The 14,394-nt window shown below is 38.8% G+C and overlaps 1 protein-coding gene across 2 annotated transcripts in view; it reads left to right on the forward strand.

Moving 5' to 3' along the window:
* The window catches only part of RPS6KA2 (ribosomal protein S6 kinase A2), a 201,082-nt gene that overhangs the window by 142,741 nt on the left and 43,947 nt on the right, over window positions 1-14,394 (forward strand). For both annotated transcript variants that reach the window (XM_070951337.1, XM_070951329.1), the window contains 4 exons: window positions 123-229; window positions 1,950-1,987; window positions 2,791-2,933; window positions 12,438-12,508. In XM_070951337.1, the coding sequence (XP_070807438.1) occupies window positions 123-229; window positions 1,950-1,987; window positions 2,791-2,933; window positions 12,438-12,508 (359 nt within the window). The remainder of the gene's footprint in view (window positions 1-122; window positions 230-1,949; window positions 1,988-2,790; window positions 2,934-12,437; window positions 12,509-14,394) is intronic.

Genomic DNA, 14,394 nt, shown 5'->3' on the forward strand with positions numbered 1-14,394 from the left:
ATTGTGACTATTCTAAATTACATTGACTTTTGTGATTCCCTTTAAATATGACTGAATGTAGCTCCATATAAATAAACTTTCTCCTGTATACAATGCACTCTTTATTATTTTTTTGTTTCCAGGTAATGTTTACAGAAGAAGATGTTAAGTTCTATTTAGCTGAGCTGGCCTTGGCTTTAGATCATCTTCATGGTCTGGGTATTATATACAGAGATTTGAAACCAGAAAAGTAAGTTAATACAGAAACACATTAGTTTAAATAAAGTTACTTTGTTGTAGTCTCAAAATGTACATGAAAGTATGCAAGATCTAATAATCATTCTGCTACCTAAATTGTCTGATCCAAAATGAACAGGCAGAATTCCCCCAAAAAAGAAAAAAAAAAGCCACACCCACTCCGATGATGTGACATCTGCAGCTTCAGCTGCATGAAAGATAATTACCTCTACTGCAAACAATGTATTTTTAGTGTACTAAAAACAAAAGCGAAGTAACATGCAAGTATTTATAAATGATTGGTAGGCTTGTAACATACATAATACTTCTTAGTCAAGTAAAATGTTTCACATACTGTCAAGAAAATAAATATATTGCATCATCTGGTCAAGAGTAAGATAGATGATGAGAGAGAGATCATTGAAGCTGGTGGAAGCTCAACTGAGATATTTGTTTCAAGAATCTAAATGTTCAATATATCTCATGTAGACAGGATTATTTCAGGGGCAGATTCTGAAAATATATTTTTTTTAAAAATGCCTGTAAAAACATGAGCATATTGTGAATTGTTCTGAGACATACTGATCTTAAGAAATGCATTCAATTAAAAGTTAAATCATTATCCTCAGCACTCATACTGCTCTCTTGTTGGAAAATGTGGATAGAAAGCTCACTATTCTTTTTCTTTTAATGACCCCATAATTCCTCGCAGGGTGGAATCTGGGCAACTAAATGGAGCTAGCAGAGTGTTTACTGGCCGGATGCCCTTCCTGTTGCCAATGCGGAGTTTTGTTCAGTAGATATATTCTCATTGCGCCCAGAGAGAAATATCTGTCTAGGATTATATATAGGATTGAACTCACAGCTTCCTGATTGTGAGGCGAGAGCACCACCTCTAGGCCACCACACCACTCTAGATAGAAAGCTCACTATGTTCTTCCCATATCTGGCATAGGATATACTTTTGCCACAATTTCCTGTCCATGCTGACCAATTTCTAGTAAATACTTTTAATTTTTCAGAATATGCTACTTTTCCATTGCCTGAGCACAATTTAAATTACCAATGACAACATCACTGCCTCTTTTAGGGAAAAAAAAATAGAAGGGTTGATAAGCATTAGAAAGAAAAAAAAAACAATGTAGCTTCACTGTCTCTTTCTTATAGAAGGATCAATTGCTGTTGGTGTTCTCTGAATTATCTATGGATCAAGGGATCATAGAACTGGATTGTTTTCTTAAATATAGTGTTATTGAGAAGTAAGTGGTGCAACTGGTATACAACCATTATTCAAGGAAACAAGATTTGTCAAAAGGCAACACATAAAGGACAAAATAGTATTTATTAAATAGTAGTAGTGACAACTGTTAGTGTTGATTATTCATTTACATGCAGTGACAGTCTCTTATCATCCTGCCAACATTTTATAGAAGACCACTTCCTTTTAAGTTATTTTTCATGACAAAAGATAACTCTACCTAAAAAAGAGACAGTGTAGTTTTCTTTTTCAGGCAGTATTTTTCAAGCAACAAATCTTGAGATGGGGGAATTATGTACTGAATCTCTACTTAATTTCATTCTTAACGGATGAATATAAACACATTTGAGGAATGCATCACTACACATATGAGGAGGACAGGAAAATCTAGAATGTTGTTTGTCATTGATCAAGTTACAGTTCTAGGCATCTGCTTTGGTTGAATATAATAACTTTTCATTACATTGTCTTCTAGCATTCTTCTAGATGAAGAAGGACACATTAAGATTACAGGTAAGGATCACCTTTCTACAACAGCTGTATCTGTGTTATATATCATACATCAGTTTGATGACAGAGCACCTAGCACATTTGGGTTGCCATCAGGACCTCAGGCTCATTATGAAGTATACCTCATTGCTGCTTTAATTTTAGCACGCCTAGCAGTGTAAAGTAGCCATGATAACAACATTCTGAAATAGTGAATAGAAAATATTCATCTGAGTAACTTGGAACATTGTCTCTGCAACCAGATAAGTGTGCAGGTTCAGGAGAGCTGTTTGCTTAGGTAAACATAGTCAGTCTTTAGTCCTGGGATTATATCGTACTGATGTGAGCTGACATCCAAAACTGAGCAAGAAAGTAATAACTATGGATAGATGTACTTTTGGTGCACTAATACAGGCAGTCCTTGTTTAGTGACAATTCAAAGTTGCAATGGCACCGAAAAAGTGATTTATGTCTGTTTTTCACAGTTAGGACTATTGCAGCATCCTCATGGTCACATGATCAAAATTTGGATGCTTGGCAACTGACATGTATTTATGATGGTTACAATGTCCCGGGGTCATGTGATCACCTTTTGCAACCTTCCGACAATCAAAGGCAATGGGGAAGCCAGATTCACATAACAACCATGTTACTAACTTATTAATTGTGGCAAAAAAAAGTCATAAAATGAGACAAAATTCACTTAACAATTTTTTTTTTGCTTAGTAATGGAAATTTGGGGCTTAGTTGTGGTTGTAAATTGAAGACTACCTGCACTTTATTTAGAATATTCAAGCTAATTAATAGTATATATTCATTTTTTAAAGATTTTGGCCTGAGCAAGGAAGCCATTGACCATGACAAGAGAGCTTATTCATTTTGTGGGACAATAGAATACATGGCACCAGAGGTGGTCAACCGGCGAGGGCACACCCAGAGTGCAGATTGGTGGTCCTTTGGTGTCCTAATGGTAAGGGGAGAACTTTTTTTTTTGCAATTCACTAATTGACTGACACATCAATACGAGAATGTAAGTTTATTGTGAGGTAAGCTTATTTAAGAGCTTGGGATTTTTTTTTTATTTTTATTTTTTATTTATTTTTTTGCATTTACGTGACTCCTCTCAATTTTATCATCACTGTGGATTAGATCAAGGCTTTGTTTAGATCCATTGATTCCAGTGATTGTATGTTTGAGGATGACTAATTTTGGGTTCAGTCCTATTAAATTCTAAAGAAGTGATCAGGATATTAGTTCTTCTAGCTCAGTATGGCTTACTGTAGGAGGCATAGTCTTAAGTAGAACTTTTTCCACACCCTAGGGATTCTTCTTCTTCAAGTGAAAGCACTCAGGATTAAATCCAGAGTCCGTTTCACGCAAAACCGCACACTGGATATCCGTATCTAAATATAAATGTGGAATAAAAATTGACTGCAGATGTTTAGAGCCATTTCCTGTATTGTGTTAACATCAATCCTCTTTTGTCCTAAAATGTGATTTCAGCCCTTATAGCTCCTGCAATCCAAATATTCATGACTTTTCAGTCCATAATTATACAATTGATGCAATTTAACTAGTGGACTGCGTGTAATTTGTACAGTTTTTCACAGTTATGTGGGTAGTTTGGGAGGTACCAGCCACTGCTGTCTTCAAGGGCACGATGGGCATTCTTTATCCTGGATGAAAAGCTGCCATCAACCTTTGTAGGGTTGTATTGTAATTTCTTCCTGAATCTTGATGCTTTGGTATTTAGTTCTGCATTGAGGAAAGCTATATCCTTAGGTATAAGTAGTCAATGAACTATCAGCATGTGTCTACTGAAGCATTCTCATCTGTGAAATCACCAGTACAGTAATTCATTGGTGGTAAAAGTAGTACGTAGGAAGTTGTATAAGCTGGACTGTTAAGGTTTTCATTCCTGTCATTTGACCATCTTGGCAACTAGCTATTGCCAAAACAAAATGTTTGTTCATTAATTTGGATAATATATTAAATAAGATTTTTCCCAGCCTTTTTACTTTCCTTTTAATTCCAGCTACAGTACTTATTTTCTTTGCCCTAGACAGATTTCATTGAGTCACTTGATATGTCACACAAGGCCGAATGCTGTGTTGTCTTCTTTTTCTTCCACGTAGGATTGCTACAGAGTGAACCTTAAGTTAGGTCTGCACATTGTGTTAGCCCTGTTTAAGGAAAAAACTGAATCTGTACATTGATGATGATGATGATGATATCCCTTCAGTTGGGTCCGACTCTTGGCAATTCTATGGGCTGGGTCTCTCCACATCATCATATCTTGCACTATTTTTTTTGAGGTTTTGCTATGCTCTATTTGGTGTCAGCTTTGATGGTGACATAAATAATGAGGACTGCTTTCATAGTGCCTGTCTTAGAGATAAGAATTGTTCCTAATCTGTTCTTACAGACCTTTGTACCCTGGTACTCCCTGCCCTGCCCATCTTGATACTAATTCCTTTGCCATGGAATTGACTGCAGAACTTTCCACTTTCTTATCAACTTTTTCCCAGCTCTCAACTTTCTGTACTGTGACTGAGTTTTTTCCTGCAGTTCTTTCCTCTGTGCCTTCTTCTATGGAGGGTTTATGCACTTCCAAAACTGTGTAATCTCTTTCGGAGGTCTTTTTTTTTTTTTACATCTAATCCAATTTGGAGTAGGAGAGCACTAGCAGGTCTGCTTCTACCACAGCTATGGCTCATTAGGGAAGTGCAGCATCCCCATCCCTAGCCTGCTGTTGCTAGGAGACAGGAGAGCTTTATTTTATAGACAGTTGAATTAATTTTAAAAAAGAGTGGTCGAAAGAGAGGGAAATTAAATTGCCAGAGATTGGTCTTTTAAGGATTATGAAGTGGCTAACCAGTCATTCAGAAACTGAAAGTTTCTGATAGAAGAACTGGAAATGCATTTATTTGGGGAAGAAATAAGACACTGCAGCCTTACCAGAAGAAGGACAAAAGAGACCACTTTGAAGGCAGAGATGTTAGGGAGCAACTGGATGTAGCCTGGGCCACTTAGGGCCTGTTGTGGCTGAAAGTGGTTCAGTTCTCTATGAGCTGATCATTTTTAAAATTTCTGATTTCATTGTGAAATTATGTGTTTCTGAGGCTAAGGCCTGCTAAAGGAGGGTGTGTTAATGACCAGGATTTGGTTCAGTGTTAGATTACATGGATTTTCATGCAGAAGGTAATATGGTATTTCTCCTTATACCATTATATTAGACTGAAAAAAATTACTGGACAAAATGCTGAAGAATCACTGTTAGTTGGCATTAATGGCCTAGGTAAACCCATGGTCCAACCTAAAGATCACTATGGAATATATATTCAATAGCACTCATTCATTCATATGTGTTTAACCAGAAAACCAACAGTCTCACAAGTTCCCATCAGTTATAGTAGCCACTTAATAACATTTTATCCCCCACCCCAATTTTTTAAGGTGGGGGAGTCATAATAAAGCATCCTCCTGAAGTCTTAATGAACATTTGATTAAAAGGCCTGTCTTCCGTAATGCCTAGAAGCTTCTTTTCATTAATACCTCTCTGTCGTGCACATCTTGAAATGCCTTTCAGGACTCTGCTGGGCAGTATATAATTTATGCATTTAGTCCCCTCTCCCTGCAAAAACTTCATTCATTCTGTTTCATCGTCTGAATTGTGATGGAGCCATTCTTCAAGGCAACATCTACAGCCTCAAACAATAGTTGTCTTCTTTTTATGGAAGTAACCTTAGACAATGTCAGACAGCATCTGATGCCAGATTATAGAAACTTCAACCATTATGTCTATATTATTTCGGAACTACAGGAAATGCCAGAAATGTGACACAAACGGATAGATTCATCCTTAAGTGGCATTGTTTTCCTACCCTCACATGAAGAAGGTTTTAGCTCAAGCCAAGAGTATCTACAAGAAGAGATTGTAAAGGAATTTAAAGCTGATATGAGCAAACCTTTTAAGCTCAAGAGAGTACACAATCTAAAGATAGAAGGAAGGAAGCATGAGAAAGAAACTCATCTTAATTGTGTTTAGTATAAAGGGGGAGACAGAGGGAAACTTGCACTGACTTTCAAGATTATGTTATTAAATTCTACCACAATAATAAGTATTTCTGGAATTCTGCAAGGTCTGCTTTTTAACCAGGTTGACCTGAAATGCCTAGTAGGCATGGTTTTTTTTAAAAAAAGGCAAGAAAATTACTGCAGTCATGCAATTGAAACCTGATTCTGTTTTATGTGCCTAAATCACACAGTCATAGCCACCATCACCTCCTCCCCTTCCTGCCGTGAGCTGTTACCTTTCAGAAATGTTAGCATTCAACTCCTGTTAATCACAAGGTTGAATAGTGATAGGACTGAAATATAATATTTAGTGGTATGGCTTGCAGCTTTTAATGAGAAGTGTCATGATCTCCACAGATGAATTCGCCCTCCTAGGAAAAAAAGAAACTCTGGGAGATTGGAGAGAGCTATTCTCAAAACCAGCAAGAAAGAGCGAAGTTCTTCTGCCTTTTGGTTCCCACATATCTGGTATCAAGTAGTGCACTAAGGACAGGAGTAATCCCGAAGTCAAAGGCTTTGAAGAACTTCTCCCTAGTACATTGTTCTCTTTCTAAAGCCAAGTTTCGGTATTTGGAAGACAAATATCTTCTTGAAATCCACACTGCTCTTGCTTCTTTGGTTCTTCTTACCAACCACGTGAGGCTAGACAGCTTTGAGCTTTGAGCAAAAGGCAGTCAAGTGCTGAAGAAAAACATCAGTTCCATCTTTCCCTTCTACCACCATGCCCAGAATCTGACCACACTTTCTTATTAGATCTTGGCACTGCCTGTGCTATTTCAAGATCTGGGCTTGGCTTTGACTCCCACTGAAGTTTTTTTCTACTGATACTGTATTTTACATTCCTCACCTTGGGTTGTAGACTATTGCATATTCTTCTTTTCTCTTGCATATAGAAATGTGGAAGATAGCACTTAGCACTTATATACTGCTTCACAGAGCTTTACAGCCCTCTCTAAGCGGTTTACAGAGTCAGCATATTGCCCCCAACAATCTGGGTCCTCATTTTACCAACCTTAAAAGGATAGAAGGCTGAGTCAACCTTGGACCCGGTAAGAATCGAACTTCTTACCGGGAGGAAAGAAGGAAGAATTGCCTACTATTGAAGAATGGACATTAAAAGTGGCAAATTTGGCAGAAATGGCGAAAATTTCAGCATATTTGAAAGATCATTCACAAGAAAGATATATATTGGAATGGAGAAGATGGATTGATTATATTCAAAACAAATATCGAACTAAAAAGTATCAAATAGCTTATGAATGAATAGAAAAGTTAAGAGTATGTATATTTAGTTAAGTAAAAGGCGAGTTAAAGTGTCGAGGGGGGGATAGGAATCTGTAGTTAGCTTAGCTTAGCTTAGCATATGATTGTTAATTGTTTTACCCTGTATTTTGTTCTGGGAAGTGGGGGGGGGAAGGGGAAATATTTGAAAAAAAAAATTCTTTTTTGTAAAACTTTTCAATAAAAAATAAATTAAAAAAAGAATTGAACTTCTGGCAGTTGGCAGAGTTAGCTTGCAGTACTGCATTCTAACCACTGCACCACCACAGCTCATAATGTTCTCTCTTATTTTTCCTTGACAAAGAAACCCTCTTTCACCTTTCTCCTCTTTCATTCTTTCTTTTCTCTCCATACTTTTGTCTTCTCTTCTCCACCCTGCTCCTCTAAAAAGGGAGAATTAGTCTATAGCTATAGACATACAATAGGATATTATAGTACACTGTATTTGGTGTACATGTGTGTTTCATATTACTTCCCTAATGACTTTCAGATTTCTATAACTACTAAGCATGGTTAGATATTTTTTTGAGCTGTTTATTTTCTCCTCTCTCCTCCCCCTTTCCATATTTTGTATCTCAGCAAACTTTGGGAATTCTGCTGATAACATTTATTTTTCAGATCTATTTGGGTCTACATGCGGGCTGTATTTAGAAAATCTGTTCTTAATCTGCTATTGCTATATAGACTTGTGTTTTTATATCCATAAAATTAGGTCACATATGGATTTCATAATCTCTGTCATGATGTTTTTCTTCCTGTATGGGTTTAATCAATCTGTAATATAAGTTGAACTTTAAAAATCAACAATTACTATTTTCCATAGTAATATTACACAAAAGTAGCTAGAATAACTTTAGCAAATGTTTCTCAGGTAATTCCTCTTACTGTATGTGAGCAAGTACATCTTGAATGTTGAAAGAAATGTCATTTTCATCATCCTGCTAAAAAAAAATCATTGCTCCCTCTCTTTCCCTCCCCAACAATCAGCTTTCAGCTATAGCTTTCAGCTTTCAGCTATTAAGTGGTTTTGTTGACAAATCCTACAATTTTGTGGAAGATGCATATCCTTTTAAGAAAAAATTCCCAAAACAATGTTGAGGTATCCTTTTTTTAATAATAATAATTTTATTGAACATTACAATTAAAAAGAAAAGACCCAATGTATATGTATGTATGTGTGAGTGTATAGATAAAGTAGAAAGAATAGAATAGAATTCTTTATTATTTTTATTTATTTGTTTTGTTTATTAAGCATAAACAGTTGCAACAGTGGATTCAGGCCACTTGTTGTATCAAATATATGACTTTTTTTTTTAGTTCAAACAGAAAAAAATCAGTGTGGTTTTTAAATTAATTCAGTTCTTCTTGCCATCATTCTGGTTCTGCTTTTTTAAATTACCTATCAGCGCAAATCTAGAATTACTGTTCCTTGGGGACTGTAGTTTCTCTTTTATTGCTTTCATTTACTGAAATGGAACTGAAAGATGTACTCTGAGCTCCTTAAATTAGATTTAGTGCCTAATTATAATTTGTTTTAATCAAAGTAGAGCAGATGTTAGCATTCCATTGATATGCTTAAGGGGGAAAATGTCTAAAAGATGGGTGAGTGGTCTCAGGGCCAAAAAGAAAAGAGGAACAGACTTTGTCAGGAATAATGTTCTGTAACGTGATATACATTTGTTTGATAAACAAGTACCATCCTTCCAAACAGGCAGTATTAATGGGGCTGATGGAAGTTGTAGTTGAACAATTGTGGGCTCCAATTGTTCTACCTGCTGCAGCGGCTCAGGGGGATAGGGTTAGGAGGCACTGTTTTACAGTGGTTCTCCTCCTATCTCTCGGGCCGTCTGCAGTCTGTTTGGGCGGGGGGTCAGGGATCCTCCCAGAGGCCTCTCACTTGTGGGGTGCCTCAGGGATCGGTTCTCTCCCCTCTGCTCTTTAATATCTATATGAAACCGCTGGGTGAGATCATCTGTGGTTTTGGGGTGAGGTATCATCAATATGCTGATGATACCCAGCTTTACATCTCCACCCCTGACCACCCTAGGGATGCCCTTTCCGTGATGTCCCACTGCCTGGAAGCGGTGCGGGTTTGGATGGGGAGGAACAGGCTTAGACTCAACCCTTCCAAGACTGAGTGGCTGTGGATGCCGGCATCCCGGGATCTGGAGGTTCCATCCTTAATGATCGGAGGTGAAATCCTTGCTCCCTCCGACAGGGTCCGCAACTTGGGTGTCCTCCTGGATTCTCGGCTGTCTTTAGATGACCATCTGACGGCCGTAACCAGGGGGGCCTTCGCACAGGTCCGTCTTGTGCGCCAGTTGCGCCCGTTCCTAGACCGGGATGCCCTCGCCACGGTCACTCACGCCCTTGTTACCTCTAGGTTGGACTACTGTAACACCCTCTACATGGGGCTGCCCTTGGGATGTGTCCGGAGGCTTCAGCTAGTCCAAAATGCAGCCGCGCGGGTAGTTACGGGGGCGTCTAGATACTCCCGTGTAACACCTCTCCTGCGTGAGCTGCACTGGCTACCGGTGGCACTCCGGATACATTTCAAGGTGCTGGTGCTCACCTATAAAGCCCTTCATGGCTTAGGCCCGGGGTACTTGCAGGACCATCTCCAGCCGTTCTCTCATCGTCCTGTGCGCTCTCACAGAGTGGGCCTCCTCAGGGTGCCGTCGGCCAAACAATGTCGGCTGACGACCCCCAGGGGGAGGGCATTCTCTGTGGGAGCCCCGACCCTCTGGAATGGATTGCCCACTGAGCTCAGGACAGCCCCCGACCTTCTTTCCTTCCGTCGCGAGCTGAAGACGTGGCTCTTCCGCCAATTAAACTGATCCGTTTGGGGGTACACTGGTATAATTTTAAATCGTTTTTAATTGGGTTACTGATTTTAATTTGGTATTGTATTGTGATTTGTACTGAAGTTGTCATTTTGTAAGCCGCCTTGAGTCCCTAGGGAGAAAGGCGGCATATAAATCGCAATAAATAAATAAATAAATAAATAAATACCACTTCTAGTTACTTTTTCTGTTTTAGGTACACAGCATTCTTTATGGCTTTGAAGGACATAGATTTTTTTGTGAAAGAGAGAAACACTTCCATGTCACCAACTGAAAGTCTTACGCTTTTACATCATTAAATTAAAAAAAAAAACCCACTTTGAGCAATAATATGGGCAAAGAAAGGGTAGGTTGTGGTAGGTTTGAAAGGATATTTTAAAAATTGTACTGATTCAAAGAGGCAACATCTTTTCCCCAAAAATTCTGTTGCAAGCTGTTCCAAGCTCCACTTGGAATACTATTTTATCATTTGGTTTTTGTGCAAAAAATGATAACAAGAATGGAAACCTGAAGACTCAGGACCAGATGCTATTATTAAAAATCAGTGTAGTGTTCCATTATTAGGAAGGGAACAAACCAAAACCATAGCACTGTGATGGCGAACCTATGGCACGCGTGCCAGAGGTGGTACGCAGAGCCCTCTCTGCGGGCATGCGAGCTGTCGCCCCAGCCCAGCTCCACCGCGGATGCGCATGCGCCTCCTGATGGACAGCTGGTTTTCGGGTCTCTGCTGCGCATGTGCAAGGGGCGGAGTACATGCGTGGGGGGCTGCGGGTTGGTGCAGGAGGCTTTCCAGGCCCAAAATGGGGCACAAGGGTGCCGCACGAGGACCCCCTGGAAGCCAAAATGGGGCATGAGGGAGTGGGGCGCATGTGCGGGGGGTGCTCACATTGCATTTTAGGGATTTGGGCATGTGCATTCATGCGCATACACACACGCTTTGGGCACTGAACACCAAAAAGGTTAACCATCATTGCCATAGCATATTAAAGGAGGCATAACATTTTAATTCAATTCAAAAGCCACTAAAAAGAAAAGAAACTCAACCAAATACTCTGATCCTGCCTATTTGTATGGCATTTATCAGTCTTCTTACGTAAATGCCCCATATAATGAGTTGACAGTTCTGCTCCCAGTCATCAAAAAGTTCATTTACAGTCTGAATTTTGAAGTTAAGCAGGAACATAGACTTAAGCATTCTGCTGAATAGCACCTGATATTCTTTTGTTTTCTAGTGAATTCTTTAAATTCAGTTAAAATACTGGCTATTCTTATTCCAACCAGCAGAATTCTTCATATCATGTTTAATTTATGGCAGCTGATAGCACTTGGTGTTATTTATTTATTCCCCTCTCTGTTATTCTTTTAAACATTTGTAAAGTAGATGGATAAAAAGTTCCTCATTTTTTATTGTTTCCTACACTTGATTGTTAAATTTTCCGTGTTCATTACTGATCTTTTGCAACTAGCTGTCTGAAAGTCATGAGATGCAGGAAACTTTAGCATGATGCCTTTTTGGGTAATTTTTGAACATTTTCACAGGACTCATACATAAAATATTTTCATTGTATAAGACAGCACCTGATCGTGTATTCATTGAATGCTTTTATTATTAGATCATCATAAGGTTAGAACAACTTTACTATTCACACCAAAAGTCCAGTGAATCTATTATGAATCTATTAAGTTGTTGAGACTCTTTTAAAAAGTGCAGAGAAGAGCAACAAAGATAATTAGGGGACTGGAAGCTCAACCATACAATGAATGGTTTTGAGAAATGGGAATGTCTAGTCTAACAAAGAAAAGGACTAGGGATGACATGATAGCAGTCTTCCAATATTTGAGGGGCTGTCACAAAGAAGGAGGAGGTCAACCTATTCCCCAAAGCATCTGAGGGCAAGACAAGAAGTAATGGATAGAAGCTTAACAAAGGGAGGTCCAATCTAGAATTAAGAAGAAATTTCCTGAGAGTGAGAAAATTAATCTGTGGAATGGCTTGCCTCTAGACATTTTGGGTGTTCTATCACTGGAAGTTTTTAAGAGATTGGACAACCATTTGTCCAGAATGGTACAGGATCTTCTGCTTGAGCAGAGGCTGAACTAGAAGACCTTGAAGGTCCCTTCTAACTTGATTATTCTGTTATTATGCTCTTTTAGATAAGGGCCCACAACTTAGAGATTAAGATATTGTTAAGATAAATACAATAGACTATATGCTATGTTTATATTTACACTGTTTCATGCTTTTTAGAATTTCTGTTCCTTCTTTACAGTTTGAAATGTTGACAGGGTCGCTACCATTTCAGGGGAAAGACCGTAAGGAAACAATGGCACTTATTCTCAAGTGAGTAGCAAATTCCCAACTTGTACATCTATTTATAGCTATAGCTTATGTTCTTTAACTCAGAATAAACTTTTGGGTTATATAAATTGTCTTGCAGAAAATACAAGAAATGATATTCCAAATATATCTAAAACATAATAGCTAGTAGCCCAGGGACCACTCTTAATCAAGAAGCTGAAAACTTCAGCAGTTTATCAAAATTCAAATCCACTTTTAATTCCAACTTGCAGCATGGGAACCTATTTAAATTATGGAAATCTTCTGGGATGTTTTCAGAGCCCAATAGACTTTCCATTCCATCCTACCAGGGAATTTACCACTGCTGCCTAAATCTAAGGCACAATGTATTGCATTACAAGCTGGATGTTCAAAATATTAGTGAGGAGCTCATTGACTAGCTATAGGAAGTCTTAATGTTGGCAGAAACAGATAAGAAATGTGATCTAGTAGAATTATTAGATTACTGTACAATAGTTACATTTGGAAAGGAAGGAAGGAAGGATATAGGATTGTTACCTAAATTGGGAAACAACCTGTCCCAATTCCAGTTTCTTCCATCCCCACTCTCAGTCCTTTCCTGGTGCAGTTACTTAAGCACACGCCTCATTAAACAAAGTTAATCTGTTCCAGTAATCTCTCTTTGCTTACTCTTCAGACGCAGAGAAGACTTGTTACAGTGCCCTTCAATCCTACATTTAACTGTAAAAGGATCAAAAACTGTTTTGCAATGTAGTAAAGACCTGATTGTTCCAGGTTGTATATTGCTCTGACTGCCCAACATCTTGCAAGTAGATGAGATGCAGGAGTGCCATATTTAAGCTGCTGGTCGAATTCAGCATTATGTCCTTCAGAAAGAGCTAAAACACAAGCACACCCATAAACACACACATACAAACTTAGTATGAACTGGGCCAAATTATCTATGTAAACTTCCTATCTATACAAAATCTTCATTGTTCTTTTTTTTTTCAATTTGCTGCAGCACACACAAGCAGACTATTAAGCAGGATCCAAATGTCTTTATATAACAACACATAAGGCATACAATACCCTTGTAGGTTTTTCCACCTTGTAGAGAAGAGAAATAGCAAGTACAAACACAGCACAAAATGGAAGCACAAAATGGAGAAGGCAAAATGGAGGAGAGAGAAACTAGTGCCCTCAAGCTTATATACAGAACAGTTAAGCCACAGCCAGGCTCCAGATTGTCTTCTTATGGCCCCATACAACAAATACTGTGTTTCAGTTACCAAACAGCCCTCATTGGCTGACCTGTTGCTATGCCCTATTCCAGTTCATGAATATACCAGGCTAACTTCGAGACCGCCTTCTATCACATAGTTCCCAATGACCGGTAAGATCCCACAGAGTCGGTCTCCTCCGGGTCCCGTCAGCTAAACAATGTCGGCTGGCGGGCCTGCGGGGAAGGGCCTTCTCTGTGGCTGCCCCGGCTCTCTGGAACCAATTACCTCCTGAAGTCCGGACAGCCCCCATCCTATTGGCCTTCCGGAAAGCGGTGAAGACCTGGCTCTTCCGGCAGGCCTGGGGCCGTTGATCTCGTTATAGTGATCTTGTGAGACCCGGCCACAAATTGGAGTGTATGTGTTTTAACGTTTTAATGTTTTAATGTTTTAATGTCTTCTTTTAACTTTTGTATGGGATATTGTTGCATTGTTTTATTCTCTGTTGTAAGCCGCCCAGAGTCCCTCGGGAGTTGGGTGGCATAGAAATGCGACAAAACAAACAAACAAACAAACAAACAAACAAACAAATACAAACAAACACACACAAACAAACAAACAAACAAACAGAAACAAATAAATTTTTATAAATAAATAAATTTTTGGAAGGCAGGGCGGAGGATTTTGGACAATACCTGTATGACA

The sequence above is a fragment of the Pituophis catenifer genome, unplaced genomic scaffold (genome assembly GCF_029215685.1).
Source record: "Pituophis catenifer annectens isolate HBS135680 unplaced genomic scaffold, rPitCat1.0.hap2 SCAF_1, whole genome shotgun sequence".
NCBI lineage: Eukaryota > Metazoa > Chordata > Lepidosauria > Squamata > Colubridae > Pituophis > Pituophis catenifer.